This window comes from Alternaria atra (assembly GCF_907166805.1).
Source record: "Alternaria atra isolate CS162 genome assembly, contig: 34, whole genome shotgun sequence".
Classification (NCBI taxonomy): Eukaryota; Fungi; Ascomycota; class Dothideomycetes; order Pleosporales; family Pleosporaceae; genus Alternaria; species Alternaria atra.
In genome coordinates, this window is record NW_025091333.1 from 678,406 (window position 1) to 705,069 (window position 26,664).

The 26,664-nt window shown below is 51.5% G+C and overlaps 8 protein-coding genes across 8 annotated transcripts; 5 read left to right on the top strand and 3 right to left on the bottom strand.

The window, feature by feature from the left end:
- Window positions 1-855: 855 nt before the first annotated feature.
- ALTATR162_LOCUS10667 (uncharacterized protein) lies at window positions 856-2,601 on the top strand (the record flags this gene model as incomplete). Its single annotated transcript, XM_043318305.1, has 1 exon — window positions 856-2,601. One exon carries the CDS (start codon window positions 856-858, stop codon window positions 2,599-2,601), a length of 1,746 nt encoding a protein of 581 aa, XP_043174240.1.
- A 2,435-nt stretch (window positions 2,602-5,036) lies between these two features.
- ALTATR162_LOCUS10668 (uncharacterized protein) lies at window positions 5,037-5,999 on the bottom strand (the record flags this gene model as incomplete). Its single annotated transcript, XM_043318306.1, has 4 exons — window positions 5,037-5,360; window positions 5,429-5,659; window positions 5,711-5,882; window positions 5,935-5,999. The coding sequence occupies 4 exons, from the start codon at window positions 5,997-5,999 to the stop codon at window positions 5,037-5,039; spliced, it is 792 nt and encodes a 263-aa protein (XP_043174241.1).
- A 914-nt stretch (window positions 6,000-6,913) lies between these two features.
- ALTATR162_LOCUS10669 (uncharacterized protein) lies at window positions 6,914-8,122 on the top strand (the record flags this gene model as incomplete). The annotated part of the gene is made up of 1 exon (XM_043318307.1): window positions 6,914-8,122. One exon carries the CDS (start codon window positions 6,914-6,916, stop codon window positions 8,120-8,122), a length of 1,209 nt encoding a protein of 402 aa, XP_043174242.1.
- Window positions 8,123-9,470: 1,348 nt separating this feature from the next.
- ALTATR162_LOCUS10670 (uncharacterized protein) lies at window positions 9,471-12,119 on the top strand (the record flags this gene model as incomplete). The annotated part of the gene is made up of 4 exons (XM_043318308.1): window positions 9,471-9,611; window positions 9,664-11,029; window positions 11,082-11,973; window positions 12,026-12,119. 4 exons carry the CDS (start codon window positions 9,471-9,473, stop codon window positions 12,117-12,119), a joined length of 2,493 nt encoding a protein of 830 aa, XP_043174243.1.
- Window positions 12,120-13,862: 1,743 nt separating this feature from the next.
- ALTATR162_LOCUS10671 (uncharacterized protein) lies at window positions 13,863-15,870 on the top strand (the record flags this gene model as incomplete). Its single annotated transcript, XM_043318309.1, has 4 exons — window positions 13,863-14,333; window positions 14,664-14,682; window positions 14,729-15,278; window positions 15,336-15,870. 4 exons carry the CDS (start codon window positions 13,863-13,865, stop codon window positions 15,868-15,870), a joined length of 1,575 nt encoding a protein of 524 aa, XP_043174244.1.
- A 192-nt stretch (window positions 15,871-16,062) lies between these two features.
- On the bottom strand, window positions 16,063-16,869 carry ALTATR162_LOCUS10672 (uncharacterized protein; the record flags this gene model as incomplete). Its single annotated transcript, XM_043318310.1, has 1 exon — window positions 16,063-16,869. The coding sequence occupies one exon, from the start codon at window positions 16,867-16,869 to the stop codon at window positions 16,063-16,065; it is 807 nt and encodes a 268-aa protein (XP_043174245.1).
- Window positions 16,870-21,540: 4,671 nt separating this feature from the next.
- Window positions 21,541-24,400, top strand: ALTATR162_LOCUS10673 (uncharacterized protein; the record flags this gene model as incomplete). The annotated part of the gene is made up of 3 exons (XM_043318311.1): window positions 21,541-21,824; window positions 21,878-22,470; window positions 22,536-24,400. 3 exons carry the CDS (start codon window positions 21,541-21,543, stop codon window positions 24,398-24,400), a joined length of 2,742 nt encoding a protein of 913 aa, XP_043174246.1.
- An 850-nt stretch (window positions 24,401-25,250) lies between these two features.
- On the bottom strand, window positions 25,251-26,280 carry ALTATR162_LOCUS10674 (uncharacterized protein; the record flags this gene model as incomplete). The annotated part of the gene is made up of 2 exons (XM_043318312.1): window positions 25,251-25,643; window positions 25,696-26,280. 2 exons carry the CDS (start codon window positions 26,278-26,280, stop codon window positions 25,251-25,253), a joined length of 978 nt encoding a protein of 325 aa, XP_043174247.1.
- Window positions 26,281-26,664: the final 384 nt, after the last annotated feature.

Here is a 26,664-nt window from a genome sequence, read left to right on the forward strand (position 1 = left end):
ACGGAAGTTGAGAAGGAACGGCCGGCATGCGTGAGATCATCAAAGAAGCACAATCCTGGCTGGGCACCATTTTCGCCTAAGCCACGCCTATCAGCATCTGTTGAATGCATATCCCGTGGAGCCCTACAGCTATTTGTAGCCCCGTCTCAGCCACAGCCTGACATGTCTCACGCTTTGAGACATGTCCTCGAGTATCGCACACGGAAGTGTCATCTGCCTTGCCATATGAATCACAACCTCGTCACGTCTGACAGACCATCACGGCCTGACTGTCGCGGGCGGAGGCAGCAAGTATCCGCTTATGAACGGGCCGCGAACATCCTTCTTAGGCCCCAGGACCAGCGCTAGTCTAGTTTGTAAGGCTGTTTGACATAATCGTGCATGACCAAATCTAGGTCTTCCACGCGATTTGATGTCTCGCATGCATGTAGCCTGGACCAACAGTTTGCAGACTGTTGTAGTCTGGATGCATCCATGATGAGGTTGACCGATTCTGAAAAAGACGGCTGGGTGGGCGCAGTCTACGGAACCACTCACTGCACGACGCTTGCCTGACCTGCAATCACATGTCAACGCGACTTTACTAACAATGAACGGTACTGGTAACGCTAGCCCTATACGATTGTCCTGCCGCGACGACTGGGACTTTGGATAGTGAAAGTTAGTTTCTGCGTAGTTTGCATGGGTGCAGGCAAAGAATGCAAAGGGTAGTCATGAATCTGAAGAGGCAAATACCAGGGCTTACTCGACCCTTGCAAATAAGCTTAGAGGTTGAGCCTCAACCATCGCGCCAAGCCCCAAGTCGCGCAAGTCGCGTTACCCAGTCCTGCCCACACATCCATCCAACAACACGACATGGTCGGCACAAAGCGCAGACGCGACGAAGATGATGTTGATGAGGGGACACCGCACAAGTCACGCGCACGATTTGCAGAAGACGCTCCCGATGAGCTAGAACCCCCTGAAGCGCAGACACCGTCCAGAAAGGGGAGGACACAATACCTGGCCGAGCATGGGACACCACGATCCATCTTGAAAAAGACGGGCCTGATAAATGGAGTGACCGCGACGCCCAAGTCCACCCGGAAGCTGGTCTTCGAAACGCCTACCAAATCCGCAAAACGAGACTCGCCAAATGGCACACCAACCATCGTTCGCAACGCTGATCGCAGCGCACGCAGGAAGAGCAACCGACGCATACTGGAGCGCACACTGAATGGCGACGAGAGCGACGAGGATGCATTGGATGAGGAGGAAGACCTTGCAGAACACATCTTAGGAGAAGAAGCAGAAGACACTGAGCAGGGTGAAGAAGGAGCGGTACAAGATGAAATACCTGTGCCAGAGACACCCTCGAAGCGTGGGAGAGGCCGACCTAAGGGATCAGGAAAGGTAGGACGACCGCGAAAGCAGCGTTCGCCCACACCTCCAACTGAGCTGCCTCCGCACGAGGAGTACTTCTGGCAGAACCGCCCAGGGGGCACCAAAACCTCCAACAACACACTGTCTGCGCAGAGCTTACTCAATCATGATGAATACTTCCAAGCCATGCAAACGTATCAGGACCGCCACCAATCTGAACGAGAGTTCTTAGTTGAATTGCACAGCCGCGCATACGATCAATGGATCTTCGAGCTGGAGGAAGACTTCAACATCTGCCTCTATGGCTACGGATCAAAGCGCATCATTACCGAGCGGTTCACCGCACGCCTTTATCAACATCTTGTAAGCTCCGCGCCGTACAAGGGAACGAAGAAGACGCCGAAGATTGTGGTTATAAATGGATACACAGCTGGTACAACAATGAAAGACTTGTTGTTGACTATAGCATCAGCAATTTTGCCATCAGGACCGAAGTTGCCCAATCAACCTGCACTCCTGCTCGATTTCATTCTCGACCATCTCACGAGCAACCCGCCATCGCACCCAGTACCCGTCATTCTGAACTCCATCGACTCACCCTACCTTCGAAAGTCTCCAGTACCATCGATGCTCGCCCGTTTAGCTGCACATACATCCATCAACCTTGTGTGCACGGCAGATACACCAAACTTTCCTCTTCTATGGGATGTCGGCATGAAGACGCAATACAAGTTCCTGTTCCACGACGCGACAACCTTCGCACCCTACGATGCGGAGATAGATACGGTTGAGACGGTGAATGAGCTCCTAGGACGTAGTGGTAGACGAGTGGGCGGAAGAGATGGTGTAGGCTTCGTCTTACGGTCGCTACCAGAACAAGCCCGAGAACTGTTTCGTATCCTTGTCATGGAGCAGCTGGCACTCTCCCTCATGGAGGTTGGTGACATGCAAGAAGAAGATGAGGTCACTGCTACCCCAAGATCCAAGAAAGTCGCACAAGTTAAAAATGTTTTGCCAGAGTCTGCGCAAGGTGTTGAGTACCGCGTGTTGTATCACAAGGCTGTAGAAGCGTTTGTTTGTACAAGTGAAGTCAGCTTCAGGACGCTACTCAAGGAATTCCACGATCATCAGATGATTGAAAGCAGAAAGGATGCTATGGGCACAGAAAGGTTATGGGTGCCTTTTAGACAAGAAGAGTTGGAGGGTCTTGCGGAGGATCTCGCTGGAGAAGCATTTTGATCGGTGTATACCTTAACTTTCATTGTACAACACAACTTCGACACGATGCGATATTATCTCACTGCTGCATAGGTCACCTTTCCCATCTTAGACTGAATGCACTTGATAATCGGACTTGAAATGCGAGGGAACCAATAGACTTGGAAACGTGACTTGAAGAGTTGGTTGCGGTGCTCTCTAGGCTTTTGGGCTGGGTGGGGTAACGCCAGCAGATTTTGGCTTGGAGTTGAATAGCGGTAGAATATCCTCGACCCCGCTTCGAAACGCACCTCTACACCTCAACAGCATCTCTTCCTATAGAAAACTTTACGAATACATAGTAATTTAAATCAAATCCCTCCATCGAACAACAGCAACAGGTCGCTTAGCTCAGTTGGTTAGAGCGTGGTGCTAATAACGCCAAGGTCGCGAGTTCGACCCTCGTAGTGACCATAATAGCCGTTTCTTTTTGCCAGATTTCGTGTTTCCAATCCATGGTCTTTCCGGTAGCCTCTCTTTTTGCCGGATCGCTCCGTCTAGGATGGGAACGATGGCTCAGGCAGGAGTGAGATAGGACTATCCATCAGGGTATGGTCAAGTCCTCTTTGTAAAGCATGTACACTACCTAGGTGTGGTGTCACCGCCTGAGGCTATTGTCCTTCACTTTGAAACCGAGTTGGCAAGCTTCTCTTTTCAAGCGACGTTGAAGATCTTTGTTGTATATTTTCAAAGTATATATGTAACCGATGAGTTTGGGGTATGCATTGGGTCTGCCTGTGGGTCCTTGCACAACACGTGATGGGGACATGCATTTTGGTTCTCATGTTTAGCCTACTTTCATGTGCAGTTTGGTACATCGATTCGAGATGACAAGACTTTAGAAACCTCAGGATGTAGCTACCTAGGTAGTCGATCATTTACTTGTCATATATTCCCGACCACCGTAAGTTGGCGAGACGTGTACTTTGTGCATTAGAGTACTCAGATGAAAGCGATTTTAGTTCCTTGTTAGCGAGGACTTTATCCTTCTTACACAGTAATCGATAATTGTTTTACACATGTACTGTGTTGATAGAGCGTGCGAGGTCACGGTCGGTACTGGGGAGAAGCTGGTTGTAGAAAGGTTTAAGATAACTTTGCGAAGAAGTAAACAACTCGACGATGTCTTGAAGCTTTGATCAGCTAGAATAGGCACCTGAGGACGGAATAATGTATGTGCAGCGGGAGGCGTTTATCATTGCCGATGTGGAAATCTTCCGAAGTGCGGGGAGGGTATCTATATGCAATCAAATCTCCGACGCTTGATCGTTTCAGCCCATGTACACCGCAACACCAAGCCAATGTACATCAAACGTTATTCAGCCGCCATAGGAAGGTATCATGCGTGGTCGAATGATAATGCGTGCTAGGTGGGAGGAATGTATCTGCGCGTCGACTCACGTGCCATCTCATATGTCCGCCTACCTGATGTGGCTGTATGGCCGCACATAATTACAACCACTACGATAAAGGAGGCGTGGATGGTGATTAACGGTGGAGACGAATCGAATGGGAAGATGAGGTATATCATTAGGCATACCGTAGTACTCCCAGAGGTGCAAGCCTTCAACAGCTCCTGCGACTACGCATCTTGTGTCATTTCAGTCAATCACATCTACCGTCATGCAAATTTCCCTTCTTCTCGTCGCGGCATACGCCTGCACCGCTTCCGCACGCCTGACTTGGTCCTTGGCGAAGGCATCGAACCCCACTGCAGACCAAAGAGACGCATACACTAAAATCGAAGCTGCAATGACAAAGGCCGTCGCACGTTATGAAAAGTTCTCCGATGCCAACAAGACAATCCGCGTTGCCTACGCACCAGGTGTTCCTACTGCCGAAGCAAACTACAACGGCGATCTACGCTTCGGCTCGAACCGCGCTTACATGACCGAAAGGACAGCCATGCACGAAATAAGTCATACGCTGGGAGTTGGCCAAACGGCGGCTTTTGACAGAAAGTGTGCAGCGGGTGATTGGAAGACGGCGCTACCACTGCTGAGAAGCTTTGATGGAGCGAATGCGAAAATTACTTGTGGTGGTGGACATTTCTGGCCATATGGTAAGTTCTGACTGTACGATATGCATGTGAGACCTACACTGACTTCGCACCTCTGCACCTGCAGGACTGAACTATGATACCGAGTGGAGCGAAACGAATGCCAACCGGCATGTGCAGATAGTAGAGGCGATGCTGACTGATGGGATGTAAAATGATTCTTGAGACTACGCAGATTGTAGGAGTCTAGTATTGCTACAACGTCAATGAATCCCTCATCGATCGATACAGTGCAGTAGTACATCATGTCGACTAATTCAGAAGTACCAGAGACATGTGCGATCACTGCGACCAAATGGATACTTGTCGTGAAAAGTTACTGACGGCGCATGAATACATACCTCAATTCTGTCGTGGTCTATTGCTTCAGTTTCCAGACGCTGATCATGTCATCGCCGCGACTTTGCTTGAACGAAACTGGTGGCTTCCAATACACAACTCTTTCGAATGAGCCCTTCCCTTGGGAATTTCCGATAAGATTGCCCGATTCATCGAACAGACCGTCAGCACCATCAGCTAGAAGATTCCAGTGTACGCCATTAAGACCCCAAGGCGGACCCTGATCTTTCAAGGGCTTCCACATGGGGAACTCGAGGCATACGAGCACACCGTTTGGCGACAAAAGACTTTTCATGCGCTCCGCCCAGTCTTTTCGCATCTCAGGAAGCAGGGCACACAAGAACTAAGTGCAGACCATCAGTCCCCACTATGAAGACATCAACCGGATGGAACTCGGCATCTTAAACTTACTGTGTAATCATAGATAAGATCGAAGCCCTGGAAGTCTGGCCCAAGATAGGTCTCAATATCCCTTTTGAAGAAGTCGCCGAGCACGACGTCAGCGTGATGGCCAGCCGAAGGATCCAAGTAAGATTTTACGTTTTCGTTTGCAGTATCCACTGCTCCTTGGGAAATTTCGAGACCCCACGTCTTGAAGCCATGAAGTGCTAGCAGCGCCACATCATGACCTTTGCCGCAGCCCTAGTGTACGATGAGCCACTTTCGTGAACAACCTCGTCAAGAGACACCTACGGGTACAAAGGCCTTCAACTGACGTTTAGCCTTATCTTGGAACAGCGTCTCGCGATAAGGATGTTCTTCCAGAAACTTCGTCAGTGCAGGCGAAGGCTGGCCACGATCCCACAGATCCTGTTCATTCTTTTCCCATAGTTTGGCCCACCCATCGCCCTGCGCATCCCGTGTTCTGGGACTGTTAGCTGTGGCTTACGGATGTGGCGGAACGTAGCACTCCGTACTTGTAGTCATCAAAATGGGAAACCAAACGGGTTCTGTTCTCAGCGAAGCGGGCCTCGGATGTCATGATGCGGAAGGATGCAAGGATTCGGGATGTGACGGCAGGGTGTGTGAGGCCGTTTCTATGAGGGTTGAGATCCGTTGATCAGTGCGCCGCGCTAGTTCTGTGCCTGACTTGGACCTGGCTGGTGACAGCACATCCTTGACGTCACCCCACCTTTTATCAACGACACCAAAAATCCGGATACCTTCGTCCGCAATCGCGCAAGTGAGGAATACTTGGAATCTACTTGTCGCGGTCCAAGCCTCATGAACCTGTTAGCCTGAGGCTGTGTCTGCCTTAGTGTTTCTACCAAAGAGAGGCTTTAGTAACGAGAGGCTCAACAATTCGTCGGGAATATGCAACATCAACATTAAGCACAGGCCGGCTGTGTAACACCCACTACTGACTCCACCCAGGCACTAGGAGATATGCAACCTAAAAGGTACACTACGGGATAGATGCCGTCCTCGTCTACTGGTAGCCAATAACGGCCTCAGTATTGCTCTAATTTACTGTGACGGCACAGATTGGAGATTGGCTATGCTATGGCTCAGCCGACATCTGAATGCAACTACCAGACTTCTTGTTTCCTCGCTCCGGTAAGCCACATCTCAGCCACTCAGAGGCCAAGACCTTGGTGATGGACGTCATAGGGGCGCAGTGTGAAGAACAAGAATAGAGCTCTGCGCCTGGCAGTAGGATCCGAGATGCCGTTTGGTCCCACGAGAGCCACTCGTAGCCTTGGTTGTTGCATTGCGCTCGCGCGCTGTTCCAATGCGTTGGTGCGGAGCACTTTGCGTCAAGTCTTGAAGGGGGTGCCGCTTGTGATTCTACAAGAGTCGAGATATGCGCGCTCTCTTTTTATGAGTCCCAAGGCACAGTGAACGTCATTCTCCTTCTCATCCCAGTGTCCTCTCCTGAGACATATATTAGCACCCATGGGTCGCCTTCTCTCAAGTTCGATCTCCCACAGTGCCCGAACTTTGTATCACTTACGCTATCGGGTCGCTGCTGTATTCTTCATACTTGCGTTATTCCAGCAACAACATCTGTACCTCACTAGTCGGCAAGCACTCTCGGAAAAGTACTCTGCGACCGATTTCGATTCACACAACGGAGGCCTGCAGACTCGATCCTGGACGCCTGACGATGGGTATACAGTGTTCCAAGACGAGCTAATAGCAAATCGAGCATCATGGAAAGTGCTTGGCGAAGGCTGGGAAGGCAAGGTGTTCGCCTATGAAGACTCAGTTATCAAGACATTCACACCGGGGCGGAGTCCGTTCCGGAATTGCGCGCCTGACGCGACCAAATGGCCCACGGAAATACCCGCATCACTACAATTTGGAGGTACCGCTACCGACGATGCGAACACAACACACGATGGTTTCCTTCCTGTGAAGGCACATTTTATGGCTTCCACAACGCCTAGCGAGCCAGCGGAATGGCATCTCGTTACTCCCCTGTTGAGAAGCGGTAATCTTGCTTCACTCGCCAGGAAGCTTTCCACGGAAGAACAGCCCATGTCTTACGAGCAGATTGATGCGCGCTATCGGCCGGCCTTCAACGGACTGTTGGAGAACATGGGCACTCTTCACGGTGCAGGCTATTGCCACGACGATGTCAAACCGGGGAACGTGTTTATCCAAGACGAGTCCCATTGGGTGATAGGCGATTTGGGCAATGTGCGGGAGGTGGAACACCCCTATCATTCTTCGCGTATCTGGAAAGATAATGGGCAGCTAGACGATTGCCGTGCAAACGACGTAGTACGAGCTTTGCAATCGTACCTGAAGTTTGTTCAATCTTCTGCCGCCGACGAGGATGACTTCAATGAAACCTTGTATGGAGGCCAGGCACCCTTGAGCAGACTCTTTTGGTGGACACTTGCGGATGCGCCAAGTATGAGTGCAGAGGAGCTTCGTCAACGGTCTCTTGTAGAGTACCCAGAAGTGGCGCGTGAGATTGAGGTTGATGATAGATACCTCAAACCCACTCTGCCTCATACTTTTCTGAGCCTGTTTTCTAAGCGTCGAGCGATGAAAAATGCGGTTGATCAAGCACTTACGACACGAATTGGTGAAACGCGCGCAAGAATGTGGGGTATGGTTTGGCTGTTTGGTGTACCCGAGTCGGAGATCTGTTGAGCAACTTTTAGTGGTTTGTGAAGTTTGATACCCAAGATACCTGGCGTTGTTCTTACTACTTAATGAAGTCATCCTTCTTCTATTGCGCCACATAACCAGAACCTGAGTCACCTGACATGTGGTATCCACCCAATTGCGACAATGTTGTTCCACGCCGTAAGTGATTCGCTGAGATCAAGACCTGGGGGAGTCTGCGAAGTTTAGGGTCGCCATACCATCGGTAGATACGGACAGGCTAAGAACACCGAAGAACCCCGAGAGATTGCGTAAAACGAGTACCAGCACAGACGAGGCTATGTGGTAGCTATCGTTGGCACAATCAAAGGGTATCCCTTGTGGCGCGCGACGGGAAGGATTACTTCAATATCCAATGCGCTCCCATCGTCTGTCATTGTGCTTGTTATCCCACTCGTCACGATCCTTCTGCTTTTACCCTGCGGGTCAAGCAGTGAAAGAGACAACAGAGCATCCACTCAGGTAAGAGTCAATGCGATGATCATCACAAAGTTAGGAGTTCGCACCCCACGCAGTTCCAATCATGTTAACAAGCACCCCACGTCAGATGCCTCATGTAGCGACAGTGAACAAATCCAAGCCAAGCCTTTCGCTCAGCTATTTTACTCAGCTTGAAAAAGATCACAAGGCAGTTCCAGGTCGTCTTCCCTTAATGTCTAGGAGCGCAGGATCGGGGCATAATTGCGCATACTCCCCAGACACATGTCGGCAGGTTCATCGGAACAACACAAAGAGGTCCACGACAGCGGTGTCGTCGTCAATTCATAGTATCCTTTGGGTCCTGTTCATTGCTCAAGCGATTCTTCTCCTCTCCAGTTGAACCAGCCACTTTCTGGGTGGGAAGTCTCGGCAAGTATTCGGTCTGCAATACGCTGTTGTCTGTAAAGCGCCCGCTTCGGCTGTAACTCGTAGCGTTGTTTCGATCGGCAAGCCTTGCATGCAGACATCTGATTTTCTTGGACGAGAAGGATAAGGACAAGATATGAGATTAGAGGGAAGGTTCTACCAAAAGTCAGAGGTAGAGTCATCCCTTGGGTCGACTCTAGTACCGCCGTCTTGAAATTTTGTTAGATGCTAGCATGTGGTAATCAGAAGAAACTGCACCCATAGCTGCTAGTCGCTGCCGTGATATGGTTGTGTATGCGGTGTGATTTGCGGTGAGTAAGTGTTCAAAGAATGAAGCGGGCAAAGGACAGGGGTGAAGCTTGCAGATGTCGCATGGCTTGAGCGGCTAGCGCGCGGATCATGACATCGCCATCACCAAACTCCATCCTACCATTATACACGACTCCCAACGTCGACGGTATGCATGGTGACTTGACAGAAACCAGCGATGATCAAGGGCAACGATAGTATACCCAATACTTGCAAAGACGGCAGCAAAGATATCTGGGGCAAAGACCGGCCGCGCGACATCCACCTCCAACTCTCCATCTCCTTCGCGCTTGGCATAGGTGCATTTCTGACATTCTGCGTTCGTCCTCACAGCCTCGTCTTACCACTCACCTACTGACTGGCCGTCTTAGTTTCTCCGTCCACGATGGAAGGGCCTCTACGCTGCACGCAAGAAGCAGAACGACCTCGCGACCTCGCTGCCCGAGCTTCCCGATAGCCTTTTCGGTTGGATTATACCGCTATGGAAGATTACCGACGAACAGGTGCTGGCCTCGGCCGGCCTCGATGCCTACGTATACCTCGCCTTCTTCAAAATGGCTATCAAGTTTCTGCTTGTTACGCTGTTCTTCGCGCTGGCCGTCATCAAGCCGGTGCATGACACACATCAAGAAAAGGAGGGAAAGAAAGCTCCGATTCATGGAGACCCCAGCTGGGACCGCATCGAGATAAGAAGTACGATCTCTACATTCGCAGCCGAATACGAACAGTATACCGACTATCTATGGATGTATCTCGTCTTTGTTTACCTTTTCACCGCTCTTATACTATACTTGATTGTCTCGGAGACGAGGAGGATCATTGACATCCGGCAAGAGTATTTGGGGAGTCAGACAACCATCACCGACCGAACCATCCGATTATCGGGTATCCCTATTGATCTCAGGTCGGAGGACAAGATCAAGCACTTCATTATGGATCTCGGCATCGGCAAGGTTGAGAGTGTGACTCTCTGCAAGAACTGGAAAGAGCTCGACAGTAAAGTTATCGATAGACAAGCTGTCTTGCGGAAGCTGGAGGAAGCTTGGACTGTCTATCTTGGAAGCCGCAGAGTGGAACGAAGCTTAGAGACTCTTCCGGTGGTCCAGCCACGTCCGCCACAACATACTGAAAGTAGCGGCAACGACGAGAATGAGACAAGCCATTTCTTAAGCGACACAGATCGGGACTCTGACTACACCACCCCTCATGCTCAGCAGCGCCCGACAGCCAAGATTTGGTACGGCCGCTTTAAGCTGCGATACAAGAGAGTAGATGCCATTGACTATTACGAAGAGAAGCTGCGCAGGATCGACGACGAGATCCGCACGCTGCGCAAGAAAGACTTCGAACCGACTCCGTTGGCTTTTGTGACCATGGATAGCGTCGCGAGTGCGCAAATGGCCATTCAGGCTGTGCTTGACCCTTCGCCACTACAACTCCTAGCTCACAATAGCCCAGCACCACAAGACGTAGTCTGGTCGAACACTTATCTATCTCGTCGTCAAAGAATGTTTCGATCTTGGTCAATCACGGTCGCCATTGGCATTCTGTCCGTTTTCTGGACAGTTCTGCTAGTACCCATTGCTGGTGCTCTGAACACGTGCTCCATTCAGGAGGTTTTTCCCGGCCTGGCAAAAGTGCTGCACGACAACAAATTTGTAGAGTCCCTTGTCAATACTCAGCTTCCCACATTGGCACTCACTCTGATCAACGTAGCTGTGCCTTTCTTGTACGACTGTAAGTGTGCTAGTGCTGGATAGCCAAGGCCTGCGATGCTAACAATCTTCAGGGCTCGCCAATAAGCAGGGGATGATCTCACAAGGCGATGTCGAGCTGTCAGTCATCTCGAAGAACTTCTTCTTCGTTTTTTTCAACTTCTTCATCCTCTTCACTATACTGGGGACTGCTTCCAACTTCCTGACTATGCTTGAGCGCTTCGCCGAGAAACTCACGAGCGCTACACAGATTGCATACGCCTTGGCAACGTCGCTCTCGAACCTATTGGGCTTTTACACCAACTTCATCATCCTTCAAGCATTCGGACTCTTCCCGTTCCGACTTATGGAGTTTGGTGCCCTCTCTCTGTACCCGGTCTATCTAATTGGGGCCAAGACCCCCCGAGATTACGCTGAACTGGTACAACCTCCGGTCTTCAGTTATGGGTTCTTTTTGCCACAAACCATTTTAATCTTCATCATCTGTATGGTTTACAGTGTGTTGAGAGACTCATGGCAGGTTCTCCTTGTCGGCTTGGCCTATTTCATGATCGGCCACTTCGTCCACAAGTATCAACTCTTGTATGCCATGGAGCACCGACAACACTCAACTGGCAAGGGTTGGACAATGATGTGTGATCGCGTTATTGTCGGTGTCGTACTCTTCCAAGTTACTGTTGCCGGTCAACTGGCTCTAAAGAAGGCGTTCAAGCGGGCTGTTATGGTAGCACCGCTAGTCGTCTGTACTTTGTGGTTTCTTGTTGTATTTGCGCGCACCTATCGACCACTGATGAAGTTTATCGCCCTGAGAAGCTTGCGAAGTCCGGAACAATCGGATCTTGGGCGCGACGTTCAGGAAGAAGCTGTCGTCAATAGGCCACTTGGGCGGAGAACTGCAGGCAGACTTACTTTGGACGAAGCCCGAGAACGCGGTCTGCGATTTGAGAATCCCAGTCTTATTATGCCGTATGTATATCTTATGCCATTATGTGCCGCTTTTACTGACCAACATGTTTAGTTTGGACGATGTGTGGCTACTTAACAGGCATGGTAGACCCCAGAACGGATCACATGGATCTGGGATCAACGATGCCAATGGTAGCTGGGAGTAGCCCATTCGGGCTTTCCTCAACAAGGCTAGGGATGCGCCTTCATGTATATGGTTCACAGTCTTGCCTTCTTGTACATTTTGTCGCTCTTTCTTAGTTTGTGTTCGTGATACCCACCATCGCAATGAATTTGGTTATGAGCCTACATCACCGGTACCTCACATTCTTTATTCACCCACCACAAGCACCCAAATCTTGTGGGACACTTTATCCATACTACGTCCCTTATCCTTTCGTCACTAGAAGATAGTCATATTCTCAACGTGGCTAGTACTTGTCGTGCTTACTCCCTGGCCAGCCTCACCAGCAAATCACCTCGGACCGGTGCACCTCCATCCTGGGGGTTGCTTCAACCACGTCTTCTCAGATATATCTCTCGCGTGGGGTAGCCGGAACTAAGTCTGAGCCAGCGCTTCCTGTATTCAACATTGAACCTCTCCAGATAGCCTCATTCTTCGAATCTCCAACCACGCGAAGACTGTCTCTCACTCCGCCCCGTTCCTGCCACCGCGAACGTATGCCATACACGCTAGACCCTGCAATGACGACCCCACTATTGGCTGAACCAAGCCTATCACAAACCATCCCACAGCAGGTGGTCTCCCGATCACTACACGGGATGCACAACCGCCAGCTCCAAAACGCTCCGAAGTTCTCCGTCATGTCTTTCCCCGACCTTCACGAAGCCACAATCCTCATAACCAAAAAAACGTACCTCGTGTCGCCAAAACCAATCGTGCCAACACCGCGCTCGCGTCTCGGCTACAGTCTAGACCGCGAGTCGCTTTCCAAAAATACATCACATACTTCTTCGGCAGTGCCCATGGCCGTAACATGGTCGCGGATAGTCCTGAGGCAAGGTCTCGGGCATCTAGCTTTGGGTCCAGGCCGGGGTCCTCCTTATATGGTTCAGTACCTAGCCTGGATGTCGTCTCACCTGCCGCATTCATGTTCAGTGGACCAAGTCTCCGGTCTGTGGGGTCTTATAGCGACTCAATGTCTCGCCTCCCAAGTCTTGCGGAAACAACTAGCGATATACAACTGATGCGTCGCGCACGAACCGACTCTTTCTCAATGCTCGACAGTGCCAGTGTCATTCAGGATGCAATCTTCGAGCCTGGTGTCGACGAAAGCATAACTCGCACTGTGAATGATGTCCTGCTTGGTGTTCACACACAAACCGAAGAAATTGAAAGCCCTCTGCTCATTACGCTCGAGGATGGTTCCTCCATCTTTACTGGCGCACAAAGTCATGTCATGTGCAGTAGTAGTCTCCATCCTATCAGACACCCCGCCACCTCTCCTGTGTGCACTTTTGCCACACTTCTCTTACCATACTTGGATACAGCTGCATGTAATGCATTGAGACTGACAAATCTTGCCTGGTATCTCGCTCTGAGCGTCGCAGCACCACCGATATTTCCGAAATCGTATCACCTTCCAGTCGAGATACTTCAGCACGTATACGATTACCTCAGCCCAAAGGACTTCAATGCCGTGCGTCATACCTGTCGACACTGGATGCAAGCAAGTCTTGACAGGAAACTGCTGCGTACGATGATAGGCAGAGGTGGCTGGCTGAGTGGCACCGAAAACACCAACTGTAGAACACGCGGTACTTCTTCTGGTCCCATTATAACCACTGTTTCGCAAAGTGAGGAATGGTCACTCAGTAGGCACCTTTCTCGGCAGTGTGCTTTATCGTCTGGGTGGACTGGAAACGGACTGGACACTAGAGCCGCCATCATGGAAAGCTCCGACATTGACTTTGCTGAGCTAGCCGACGGATATGCAAATGGTTTGATATTTGCCACAAGCCTCTGTGGCCGCTTTTTGTGCGTAGCACGAGAAACCCTGATCTACATCTACGTTCTAGAGAGGGGCGTTCCAGTCCCTATCACAAGCGTCGTGTGCCCAAGAAGGGCCCTCGAAATGAAGATGGACGTCTCCTCTGGTCGACACACGATTGTGGCCCTTCTCGAAGGACGCATGGGCCTGGTTTGCGAGCTTCAATATGGTCGCACAGTTAGAGGCAACGGTCCTGTTGAGGTTCACGTTGACATTGATGGACCAGAGAGGGGGACCACATCGGCATCCATACAGACCAGCTGTGTCAACGACTATGAAACTGGTACTAATTTCCAAGGACGCAGCATGGCTCGGACACATCGTCTGTTCGTTCAGGAGCGAGATCCTGCAAGCTCCGACACGATTAGCGTACGATCGAACAACGAGCACATCAACCTCCAGAACACCAATGATTGTCGGACGTACGATCAACACTTCATCAACTATACATGGACCCTCAACTTATCCGGGCCTTCACGAAGGCGGTCAACACAGGCGAATTGTATTCCCCACTCATGCGTTCACAGCGTCCCAGTTGAAAGTGGAACGACAACAATCTACCGCCACCTGTGCGCTGAAGATGATCCACCACGCAGTGTTTCTATCTGCCCACAACGTCGCTGCGTCGCTTTCGGTTGTTCCGCGGGCATTGAGTTACACTGGATAGATGCGCTCACGGGCCAAAGTCTGAGCCGTTAGTTTCCGCTCACAGCGCCAAGTTAGTATACATTTCTTGCATCTATTATTCGACTAACATCCAGCAGGCGACCATTTGTACTTCCTTTCGCCACGACCAGGTTTCGAGTCGGCCAAGAAACTCCGTTTAATCTCCAGTGCAGCTCATCCAGAAGACAGACCTGCCATTAGCCGCAAGCTTTTCGGTCGGCCCACTATGAGCGCTTTCTGGGGTTCTTTCGGGTTTGAATCTACGTCACACCGTCCAGGCTCACCCAGCTGCGATCACTATCGTGCTATCCCTTTGAGCGACGGATATCACATTCTATTCATCGATCCCTCCACTGGCCTACTGAAGCTAAGCTGTGACGCGCCGCTTGGTGGACCCACGAATCTCCTTCGCAAGATCACACTCGTCCCGCCAGAACAGAACATGGTGCCAAGACTGTATAGTGCGGCCGCGGACTTGTCCCAGGGTGTCCGCATCGTCGTGACTTATGGCGACAGCCTCGTGTTATACAGCATACCCCCGGATGTCATTCAACTATCGCAGATGGAGCAAAACGCTAAGTGCTGGGATGCCTACAATGCTTCTACGAACCCAACACTGAGGCGCCAGAGGGATCATTGGCTCAACTAGTGGGATGAGCCATCCTACTGCGAACCATCGAATCAACGCGAAGGTGAAAACAACAGCTCTATATGGCCTCTTGCTATCCGCGGTACAGAAGTCGGAAGATTGGCAGGCGTCTGCGAGCTCGCGATACAAACTCAGCCGGAGATCTTGGTCTGGGCTTTCACGCATACGTCGAAATGCAAAACCTGGCGTCTATGCAATTACATCGATCCTGTTCTTGTTGACAAGAGTCTTGTCTGCCGAAACGGCATTGTACATGATGCCTTCTCTGTCAATGGATCCGGAGATGTCATCATGACAGACGCATCACACGCTTTACCCATCAACGGATCCATTGATCTCCACGTAACGGGTGAAGATACCGAGATACCTCAAGCAGAGAGGTCAGTTCTCGTTGGGTTCGATGGGAATAGTTCTGGCATCTTGAAGAGGATACCGAAAGCACTGGCTGTGGAGAATGATGAGTGGGTGGATTACTTGGATGCAAGAGGTTGTTCGGAGGCACGGTATCAGGCCAATGGCGATGTGAACATGTGGTATGGGACTCGAGACTCTGGGTACAGGGAGGAGGATGACGATGGTGAAATTCAGTAAGCGTGATTAGGAATTGAGACGTACATTAGACGTACGACTATTTCTACCAAATCCTAGTACCTAGCTAAACCCTATAACACAACGACCATCTCTCGGAAGAACAAGCTCTAGATCAACATAATATCTTTGCTTCACAACTTCAAGCCGTCACATTCTTTTCACAAACATGCAACTGCGCGTGAAACATAGTATCTACATACATGCCTTTCCTCCACAACTCGATAGCGTATGCACATATCTCAACTTCCCACCCTCAACTCTGAACTCATGACTATCCGGCAAACCATCAGCTCCAACCTGTCCCTGAATCCCTCCAAAATCCATGATGATATCCACAGTCCCATACTCTTCATCAATAACATACTGTCTGTTTACCAGTGGCACACCACTTGGAACACCAACGTCGCACCTATCAGTCGCTTCGCCTTTACCCGTGTACGCGCCGCCCTCAAGACGAGCACATGGGGAACCCCACGGTACTTTGACGCTTTGGTTGTTGAACAAGTCGGCGTAAGCGTCCCCTGCTGCTTTGATGACAGCACGCGAGTCTCGCTTTGCGGCAGGGATAGCGTCCCACTTTTCGTGCGTGGCCCAGTAGTATGTTCCTGTAACGTTGAACAACCAGTCTCCTTTGCTCGTCCAGATAGTGTCGATCTGCGACACTTTGGTGGAGTTGTCGAGGCGCAGTTGCGTTGCGATTACGTATGGTGCGGCGGTATTGGTGACGATGAATTCACTAAAGGCGGCGCACTGGGTGGTGTCAAGTTGAAATCGAACGTGGTCGATTTTCATGGGCTTGGAGAGGATGCCCTTCTTGATGTCGACGCTCTTGCGATTTTCCGTGTAGGCCACAGTGCTTGACAGGGAATTGAAGCTTGTCTGTCCTGCAGTTTGAGCGGCGAGAAGCTCATCAGTCACGGCTTTGAGCGCTTCACGAGTGCATGCTGCGTGGGTTTGCGTTGCGAGGATGCTGAAAATAGTGATAACGAGGTTACGCATCTTTGTTAGTAATGCGTGTCAGCGTCGAATAGACTTTTCTTAACCGAGTTGATATGTTGAATTTACTCGCGTTATGAATAGCGCTTGAAGTTCAATGCCCTCTCCCTTCAGATGGGGCCTTCTCTTCAACCAATAAAACCCGTGAACGATATTAATACACCCAAGTCCGGCAGTTAGCGATCCATGCATAGGTGTAATATATACACATTTTCCAGATTGTATGGAGAGGGGAAGTATTGCAAATCTTTTGTACTATGATCTCATGGGGTGGGGAGTTGGAACTACCAGATGATACCTATTCCATCCTGCAATGCTTTAGCGGCAGTTCATATACCACATGTTGATGAGAACGTGCAGCTGAAAGTGACCCCACTGATGCAAGCCATCCATCCTTGTTTGGACGGCACTTCTGGATGATTGATTGGCTTTACAGCCTGAGTCCTAGTGTCGAGAGTGCTTGAGTAGATGGAGCTAGGGAGACGATGAACAGTGAACGTCGTCTCTTATCCACCTTCGAACAGGACCGGTTCCGTAACAGCGCCCATCATCGGCGTGCCCAATTTCTTTACCTCGCTAGCAAAAGACATCTTAAAAGTCTCACTGGGCCGATATTGATACAAGGTAGCTGAAAATTCCGTGAGCTTGCTGTCGACGATTATAGCTCCATCAAGCTGAGAAAAATCCACCTCTTCATCGTAGGTTGTATCAGAGACTGTGAACCATATCGATATATCCTTCGCCTTGCCTGTCCTCTCCAGGTACTGCTGTATCTGCACAAATGCAGCAATGTCCTCTGGAACGGGTGCGTAGTAGATCGATGTCGATCCCGGACCAGAGGGTGTCCAATGGTCGACAAATTCTTGAAGAACAATGTCGGCATGACATGCCTCAGCGAAGCAAAACAGTCCCGACTTGCATGCAAGTTGTGAAGAAGATTCAGAAATTATCACCTAGAAGCTTCCGAATTGATCTCTTCGATGCCTTCATGAAGAACCTGCTTGCACGTCAAAAGCCAAAAAGGCAATGCAAAATTCTTCTTTGTCTGGCTGTATTTGTAGGCGTCCTTGGTATGCCATACGTCGACACAGTCGCCAGCATTATAGAGCTCCCTGCCGTAGGGGGTATGCCCCCAAAGAGAGCGATACACTTGATCCCGGAGTTCGCGCGGAAGATGGAGGAAGTTGATCGGCACGTCACGCGGGGGTTGGGTTGGCTTTGTTTTTCCGTACGGGTCTGCTGATATCTGGTTGTTGGTACTGCCGCCGATGTAGGGGAAGAGTCGTGGAGTAGCTCGGTAAAGTGGAGGTTCGGCTAGCAGACGAGGAGAAGCAATTCCAGGCGAGAGGCGTAGGAGCTGTGCTGAAAGGAAATGTTGGGGTTGGAGTAAGCGTTCTTCCCGTCTGTTCAGTTGCGTCATTGGACCCCTATTGGGCGTCAACGCGCCTCGGTGAGTCCGCGGTCGCCTTTTCGAAAATATCTAGAAAGCTACACGCAGTTGTAGCGTACCATTTCCTTGGCACACACTATCTACCAACATGTTGCTTCCCAATGCTTCCCGTACTCTTCTCCGACGAATATTGCTTTCGCGTCTTCGAAAAACTGGAGCCTACCTGTTGATCCCGATCAACATAACGGCGCCTAAGATCCTAGCATTACCCTGCGCCAATACCACCGGACCGCCGACGTGATCAATGCGGTATCGACACGGGCGCGGTGTGTCAGCCCACCAGAGCAGAATGCAAAATGACGCTGTCCGTTTCCCAACATGCTGCCGGTAGCAGTCATAAGCACTTACCAAACGGGATAATGATCCAAGCTCGGACATACGACGTTTTCGAGCATCACGACCGGACGAAGAAACACGTCTTGCATGGGCTTCGTATCCCTATTTCTACATGGTTTCAAGTGGCTCGTGACGGGCTAGAGACCGGAAACAAAGCAAAGATGCTATAGCCGGCAACAAAGAAGCAAAGTGGTGGAAGCTCGCTGCAAACATGACGCGCCCATAGTAGGAGAATATCGAGAATGCTGCTCCTGCAACGGTCTCGCCGAAATTCCTTCTTTCGACCTCACAAAGTCCTGCTGCTGCGCCTTGATATTGAGGATTTTAAGACCGGGAGTTGTGATAACGAAGTGGATGAAGCGAGATTGAAAAGCCGACTGGCCCTGATTGCGACTGACCATGTAAGTCCAGACGCAAAGGACGGAACAATGAATACTCTGTACACCGACTGAAAAGCACTACCATGAGCTGGAAAGTCTGGCAATGTAAGCGAATGCCAACCAACTTGGTTCGGCTGATCTCCAGGAGCCGAGCTGACACTGAGAGCCGAGCGTAGATCGATCGAACGCCTGCCATGTGTTGAGACGCACGTAGAGGGAAGCTAGCTGGCCAACCCCAGATCTCCCGTACACGATTACGCGTTTGCAGGCGGGGTGAACAGAACGTTAGGATTGAAGCAGACGAGAGGTTGGAATTAATGAGGGGCGGGAGCGCTAACAGAGACGGTGTCATGTCCCGCAGTAAAGCTGCAGCGCTGGATCGAAGACAAGTTTAGGGTGCAGCCAACAGTGAGCGCCCGGGAGGCTGGCGAGCCGCGTTCAGCTCATGCAGCCGCAGAAGCGCAGCAAATTGTAGAACAAGAAACCACTCTTGACAAAGCGCGTCACAGGTGCCGGAAGCAGGTCGGAGTACTTTGCCTTGCGAAACGATCACGATGTACAGGTAATCATGACGTCCCCCAGTCAGCGGTCGAGAAGAGTCACAGTTCACGGGTTGATGCTCTGCTTCAGATCTGCGAGGTTGGTATTGGCTTGCATGCGTGTAGCCATAAGGAGAAATACCTAGTAGCGGCCTGCCCGGGGGCAGCGTCTGTGCTTTCATGATGGCAACATTGGCAGCCTCCTGAAATCGATCTGGGAGCAAAATCATCCCAAGCAATGTATGCGCCCAACAACATATCAGCTAAGCGACTTTGAAGTCTAAACAGGCTTTCTTCTCTTAGCTAGACGTTATTAAGACGGGAACCCAGCAGGGGTTACGACAAGTGCACCGGGCGTGGGCGATGTTTTCGCACTGGGTAGCGAATATGCAGGCAGCTGCATGTTAGGCACGAGCAAGAGAAGTGCCCGCGCGGCGAGGCGTCTCGCAGAAGTGTCATCTCGGAGTCTGCAGGCTGAATGGAGAATCACGTACCCTGGCCTGCAGAAATCACAAGCAACGACTGCCCTGGTGTGGCTCGACTCGTAGCCATTCAAGCTTCCATGGTGTCTACTGAGCAGAGCCGCTAGGCAGATACGGGCTACCCATAATTTTGGCTTGACGGTATCGCGCCGACCGCGGGCATGGACCGTGAGAGTCTGTTATGCTGTGGAGCAGTGTAATACGAAGGGTCTCTTGTGTTCCAAGGCCGAAACACCAGGCGCAGCGAGGAGCAAGTGGAAAGGTGACGATGACGTCGAACGGGCTGCGCGTCAATACCGTCGATCAGCTGTTGTTATCAGGTAGCGAAGAGAGAGCGTGCGTCCCTGGAGAGACCATCGTTGAGGAGTTCTCTTAGTCTAGCCGTCTAATTTTGGCAGGAGGGTCCCGGACATGGATCATGGTCGGACTAGGAGGCTACACTACGGTACCAGCACCCTCGACCAGTAGTTTGCGGCCGTGGGTTCAACGTGTAGGGCACATGTCTGAAGCTGCACGGAATTGTGGCAGCGATGTGCAAGACAGCATAAGTCGCACCAGAGTTGATTGCGCCATTGGCAAACTTGCATGGCTGTCAAGACTAGAATATACATGGCAAAACCCAACAAGGCAGTTCATGGCCGTTCTATTGGGCGCTATACCCACTGCGGGAGGATGCCATTGGTTCGGTACCTAGGTAGATGCAGGCCCGGCCGAGCGAAGAGGGCAGTTGAGTGAAGGATGATCGGACGGCGCACTCCTTACTATGGCTTTGTGCCATCCGTGCGCGCCCTTATACTCGTTCATCGTCCAGCCGTTTTGTCCGCGCGTGCACACAAACGACATCATCGCTGTCTCCGCTGTCTGCAATTAGACATTGTCGTTCGTTGAACAGGTGCTGCTGCTGCTACCCGCCTCGTGTCTAGTAAGTCGCACACCCAACCCACCCCCATCCCGGGCCTCGGAAGGATTCAACGACGCCGCACTCGACACCGACAAGCGGTCCAGGCGATGCGCTGGGAAAGGCAAAGGCGGAAGTTGCCACGACAAGATTTCCTGCCACCTCTGTATCGGCAGAGAATCCCTCGAAGCGCATAATAATATCAATACGCGGCTAGATCGACACGGCCCTGACGTTGAAACGCGGTAATACGAAGTTGCCCGTCGACGACACTTCCGACTCAGCTTTCCCACCACCACTCGCCGCGCCCGCTCACATAATCTCTCGACACAGCGCCGCCAGCACGCTGCACCGCCATTTGCACACAGAGCAGAGCTAATTCCTGACACATAGATTGTCCCATCCATTCGTTCTCTGCCCATCACCCGTTTGGCTTATTCGTGACCGCCGCGCATCGCTCCTTCCCCGACCACGACCGCCGCGCATCGCACGTTTTGGGGTACATGATATTGTCCATAACATCAAGATAGGCCGCTCGAGGCATTGGTCGCTGTTTCTACTTGGACAAAAAAATAACAATATCAGCAACATGGGCAAGCCAGGCCTAGGGATATTCACCGCCCGCCGTAAGTCTCAGGGCAATGCATTCGAGGAAGTCGATATCGCAACAAGTCCTGAGACTATAACGGCGCCCTCTGATTCTGGTGGTTTCCGGGTGCTGAGCAAGACGGAGGTAGAAAAAGCAAAAGAGCAGCGCAAGACACAGGAAAAAGAGAGGTCGTCCAAGTTTCCTCGTTTCAGTGGCTTTAGCAATGCTGGCAGCAAGAACCGCAACCAGTCCGTAGACGATGAGTCTCCAGGATCTTCAAAACGGTAAGCTTCGTATCCGCTAGTCATAGCGTCGGCCGGACTGACCCTTTAATTAGCGACAGCAAGTCCAGCAGTGGGACTCAATTTTCCAATTCGAGACCCTACGCCAATGGCCAGCATGGCTCGACCTCTACACTTCCTTCTTCCACGGACACCAGCTCCGACGACAACCTCTTCACTAACATACCTCGACCGACCGTCTCTCAACACAACAGCTCCCCTGCCCCGTCTTCGGTAGGCGCCCTCCGTAAGAACTTGCCCTCACTACCCAAGTCAAGCTCCGGCGTGTCATCATACAAGGATCTGTCAGGGTCAGGGTGGAGCGGCAGAAATCGGGCTATGACCACCTCGAGCTACGCGAGCACAGCAGTTCCGCCGAAACTCGAAGGAGACCTGAACTTCGGCGGCTTTGAAGACGACATGTTTAGCCATTTAAGCCGCAAGGAATCTCCCGAAATACCACGGGAGACTGCGGGACGCTCACTCCTTTCGGAAAAGCGCACGTTCCAGGCAGAACCTATTAAGATACCACCACCCTCTGGCATCGAAGCGCCGTTGAAGAGTTGGGACAGCCGCAACTCAACTGACAACCTAATGGCTTCTCCAAAGTCGGATAATGACTCGCCGCCCCCGCCCCTCCTCCACACAAGTACTCCTCATATGCGCCGGTCGCTTCGGAAAGCCCTACCTTCCATCCATCGTCTACTTTCGAAGATGCCGATGCTCAATTCGTACGCAAATCATACACAGATAGAAAGTCGTACCGGGAAAGCTCTCCAGAACAACAACCCAACTCCACCTCTTCGTCGTCTGCCAACTCCTACCAGACCCCCTATTCCTCTCGATCGGCCACAGCTACGAGCACCACCACGAATACAACACCAAAAGCTTCTCTCGCACCGACTGCCTCACCCTACAACGATGCTGAGGAAGATGACCTGTTCGCACCTTCGAAGCCTGCCCCCAATCAAGAAGTTCCAACAGCGAAAAAGCCTGCGGCTCTACCCTCCAACAGCAACGCTACAGCGGCTGCCACTACAGCGGATGGAAGGCGTGTGATGTCGCAAGCCGAATTTAGGGAGTACCAAAAGAGGCAGATGAATCAGCCACCGCCAGAGGAAAGCTCTGACGACGAAGACTACGAGGATGAGGAGGATGCTATCAAAAGGCGAGAGGAAGAGGAACTGATGAGGCGCAAGAACCAGCAAATGCATTTTGCCCGGGAGGCCATGCGACGTTCCACCACAGCTCCTGGGGCTCCTACAGACCCGGGAGCAGATCATATGGGCTTCCCATCGGAAACGTCGATGAAGGCCGAAGAGTGGGAAGATGAGGATGTACCGTTGGGTATTCTTGCCCAACACGGCTTTCCAAGTCAGACTCGCAACAGGTTTCCCAGTCAGCCAACAAACTCCATGCCCTCGTATATACCCGATCGTCCAGCCTCTGCGGGTGCCATGAGCCAACGCGGCGTTTCCCAAGCGAATCTGCCGGCCTTTGCGAGACACTTGCCTCAGGATCCGTACAACTCCTCTTTCATTGGAGGGGGCTTGGTCCGGCCGACAAACCGCGAGTCGATGGGGTTCAATGGTTTTGCGCGGGGTCCTGGATCAGTCGTAGGCGGGTCAGTTGCTGGTGACATGGGCATGAGCCCTGGCATGATGTACCAAGATGCTGGTATGTCGCAGCCTTCGCTCGTGGACCAGATTCAGATGCGAGATATGACCAAGCAAAAGTACATGGGTGGCGCTTCAGCAAAGAAACCCGTGGGTGGACCTTTTACTGGTGTCCTCGGCCAGCAAATGAACGTGAACGGGCAAGTCCAGAACTCCACACGGATGTCACAAACGCCCATGATGAATGGCATGGGCGGCATGAACGGCATGAATCCCATGATGAATCCCATGATGAGTGGGCAAATGCCGATGCAGGGAATGGGTATGGGCATGGGCATGGGTCAGATGGGATACCCAATGCAGCAAGGCAACGAGTACATGCAGCAGATGCAACAAATGCAGCAGATGATCGCCATGCAGCAAATGCAGCTGCAGATGATGCAGCAGCAACCCCAACAGCAAGACCCAAGGATGTCGATGGCAATGCCCAACAACGGTTACGCGGCTAGTACTATGGGCAGCGCAATGGGCGGCGCAGGCTTCCTAAACGTACCAAATGGGCAGAATCGACCAATGTCATTCATGTCGACCAACGGGAACCAACAACAGCAGCGCTCCATGTCGTTCATGGGTCCACATCCAGGGTACACTCCCTCCATCGCACCATCCGAGCGTTCTAACATTGGGCTGTCCGCTAGGTACCGTCCCGTCGTCAACCAGTCCGATGCCGTCTCCAACGGAACGTCCATGACGCTACAAGCCTCGGGCGGCGCAAACCAGAACCGGACCAACACCATCAAGGGCATTCTCAAGAAGGGTAGCCCAGGACCGCAAATGAACGCTCCCCAGACAGACGATGCCGATGAAGACTGGGGCAAGATGGCAGCACGCAAGAACAAGTCAAAGGGCAAGGAGAACAACAGCTCAGGCCTTGAAGATCTCACTCGCGGTCTCGACATTTAGGTGTTGTTACGCACATTCGCAACGCTCATAAGACGCACACGCAAACCTTTTCTCTTATCGTAACAACAGACGCATTACTTTAGAAACGCCGTAATACGGATCTCATGGTTCAAAGGGAAAAGAAAGAAGAAACGAGTCCCGATATTTTCTCATTCCCCCACAAATTTTCTTCAAGATATATGGAAGCGATTTAAGTGGCCCATGGCCGAAATTCTTGTATTCTCTTTTTTGCATCTACTGGCGGCGTTTTCTTCTTTTGTTTACCAAGAGAGTACTATCGCGTTGTTTGATAAGGGAAAACATACATGTTGCAACTTTAGGCGCGCCCATACTTTCTTCTTACCCCTTCTTTCTTCTCGACTTGGCTACCTTGGCCGTTTATCTTGCATTTACCGAGAAATGTATTCACATTAGGGCATTTGTGGCGTGGGGTAAATTGGGAATGATCTATCAATCTTTGTTTTTATCTTTGCATCAAAGCGTTCGGTGTTGTGCTTTGGTCGACACTGGAGCGGAACGGACGGCATGGGGATGGGGATGGGATGGGAAACAGCTATGGGAGGATCGGATCCTCTTGTAATAATAATACGGATATATACCCTGTGCAAATATCTGCATTTGAATCTTCACTCCAACTCCTTGACTTGTGTATAAACGATTTTGCCCATGTTCTTGCATTATGATGATTGATGATTGATGATTGATGATTGATGATTAATAAGTCACTTGGAATGGTATCTAGCAACTGTGCTGGACACTTGTCCAGATATGCCTCCAGGTGTCTACACCAAAGACGCCCAAAACGCCGCCGTTACGTGACGATTTCAGTCACTCGTTGAACATGGAGTCTTTACCGCTCAGTCTTGCCGTCTCTGTCCAGCAGCTCCCGCGCAGCGATAATCTCCGCCTCGTCATAGCCTTGCCAGCCCTTCTTTCCCGACTTGTATAGTCTTATAATCTCCGCGAGCTTGTTCGTAGCAATCTCTTCTAGCTTCTTTACGGTTTGGGCATTGGGCATGGGGATGTCGTCTTCTTCTTGTGTGTTGCGCTTGGGTGCTGAATCGGAGAGGGTGTCATTGAGCTTTGAAGTGAGGAGCTTGAGGCCGTAGTAGCCACGTAGGTAGCCGTCGTTGAGCTCGACGGAGCGGCAGAAGTGCTTTAGTGAGAGGGCTAGAGAACTGAGGTTGGGTGGGTTATTGGAGGCTGTGGAGAGGTAGTATAGTGTCGCGATGTGTGCGTGTGCCTGAAGCGTTGGTTAGTAACATGCCAGGTGATCTGGGTAGTGTGGTACTTACACTCCATGCGTTCGGCGTGATGAGCAAAACCTCTTCTGCGCAGTATATGGCCTGCCCCCAAGCTGCTTGACTCGCATACAGCTCACTCGCCTCAGCCCATGCCTCGGCATCCGTTGGACTGTTCTGCAAGAGCACCGTCACCGCTGTAATCGCATCGCCTGTCCTCCCCAGCGCCTTGAGCACAGCCACCCTCCTCTTCCTGATGCTCATGTTGGTGGGGTCGTCCCTAAGTATCTTCTCATACGCCTCGAACACTTTTTCTAGATCCGCGTCCGACTTGGACGTCGCCTCGTTGTAGATGCCGCGCAGTGTGATGATGCGCTCGTTGTGATCGCCGAATCGGGCTTCCAGCCGCTGCAAAATGGATAGAGCGGCATTCTCGTCGCCAGTGCGGAGTGTAGAGAGGAAGAGGTTCTCGTGGATGGTCCATGTTTCGGGTGTCTCACGGGAGAAGAGGAGAGAGAGGGGCCATGGGAGGTTCGACGTTGGTGTTGTGGAGAGGACGAGGGGAGCCTTTTGGGAGAGCGCAAGGGCGGTTGGCGGTGGTATTTGTGCGGGTGGAGAGAGGAGGTTGGCTTGTGTCATCTTGGCGAGTGCTTGCGTCGAGGACGGGTGTGGAGTGCGTGTCAATGGCGACAATGTGTCTGGAGAAGCATGTGGAGTTAGGTAAGCCGTTGGGGATGCTGCTGTCCCAAGCTTCCGCCGGCGAAACTAGCGGGCGTTCGGTAGTCTCCACTCTGCAATCGACCAAGTGCACGTCAACATTCCTGACACTCGTAACATTCGCTTTCCTGAAGACGGGCCATTATACCCCGAGTTCGCGTCGCTAAACATCTGCTCCATGACGACCGCATCCCAATGACGATGCCTAGTGGCCCACCACCTTCACCCTCACGCCGCCCATCTACCCCTCCACGCGCGCTTCCATACCTAGACACACGACTGCGCGACGCTACCTGAGCGATACCC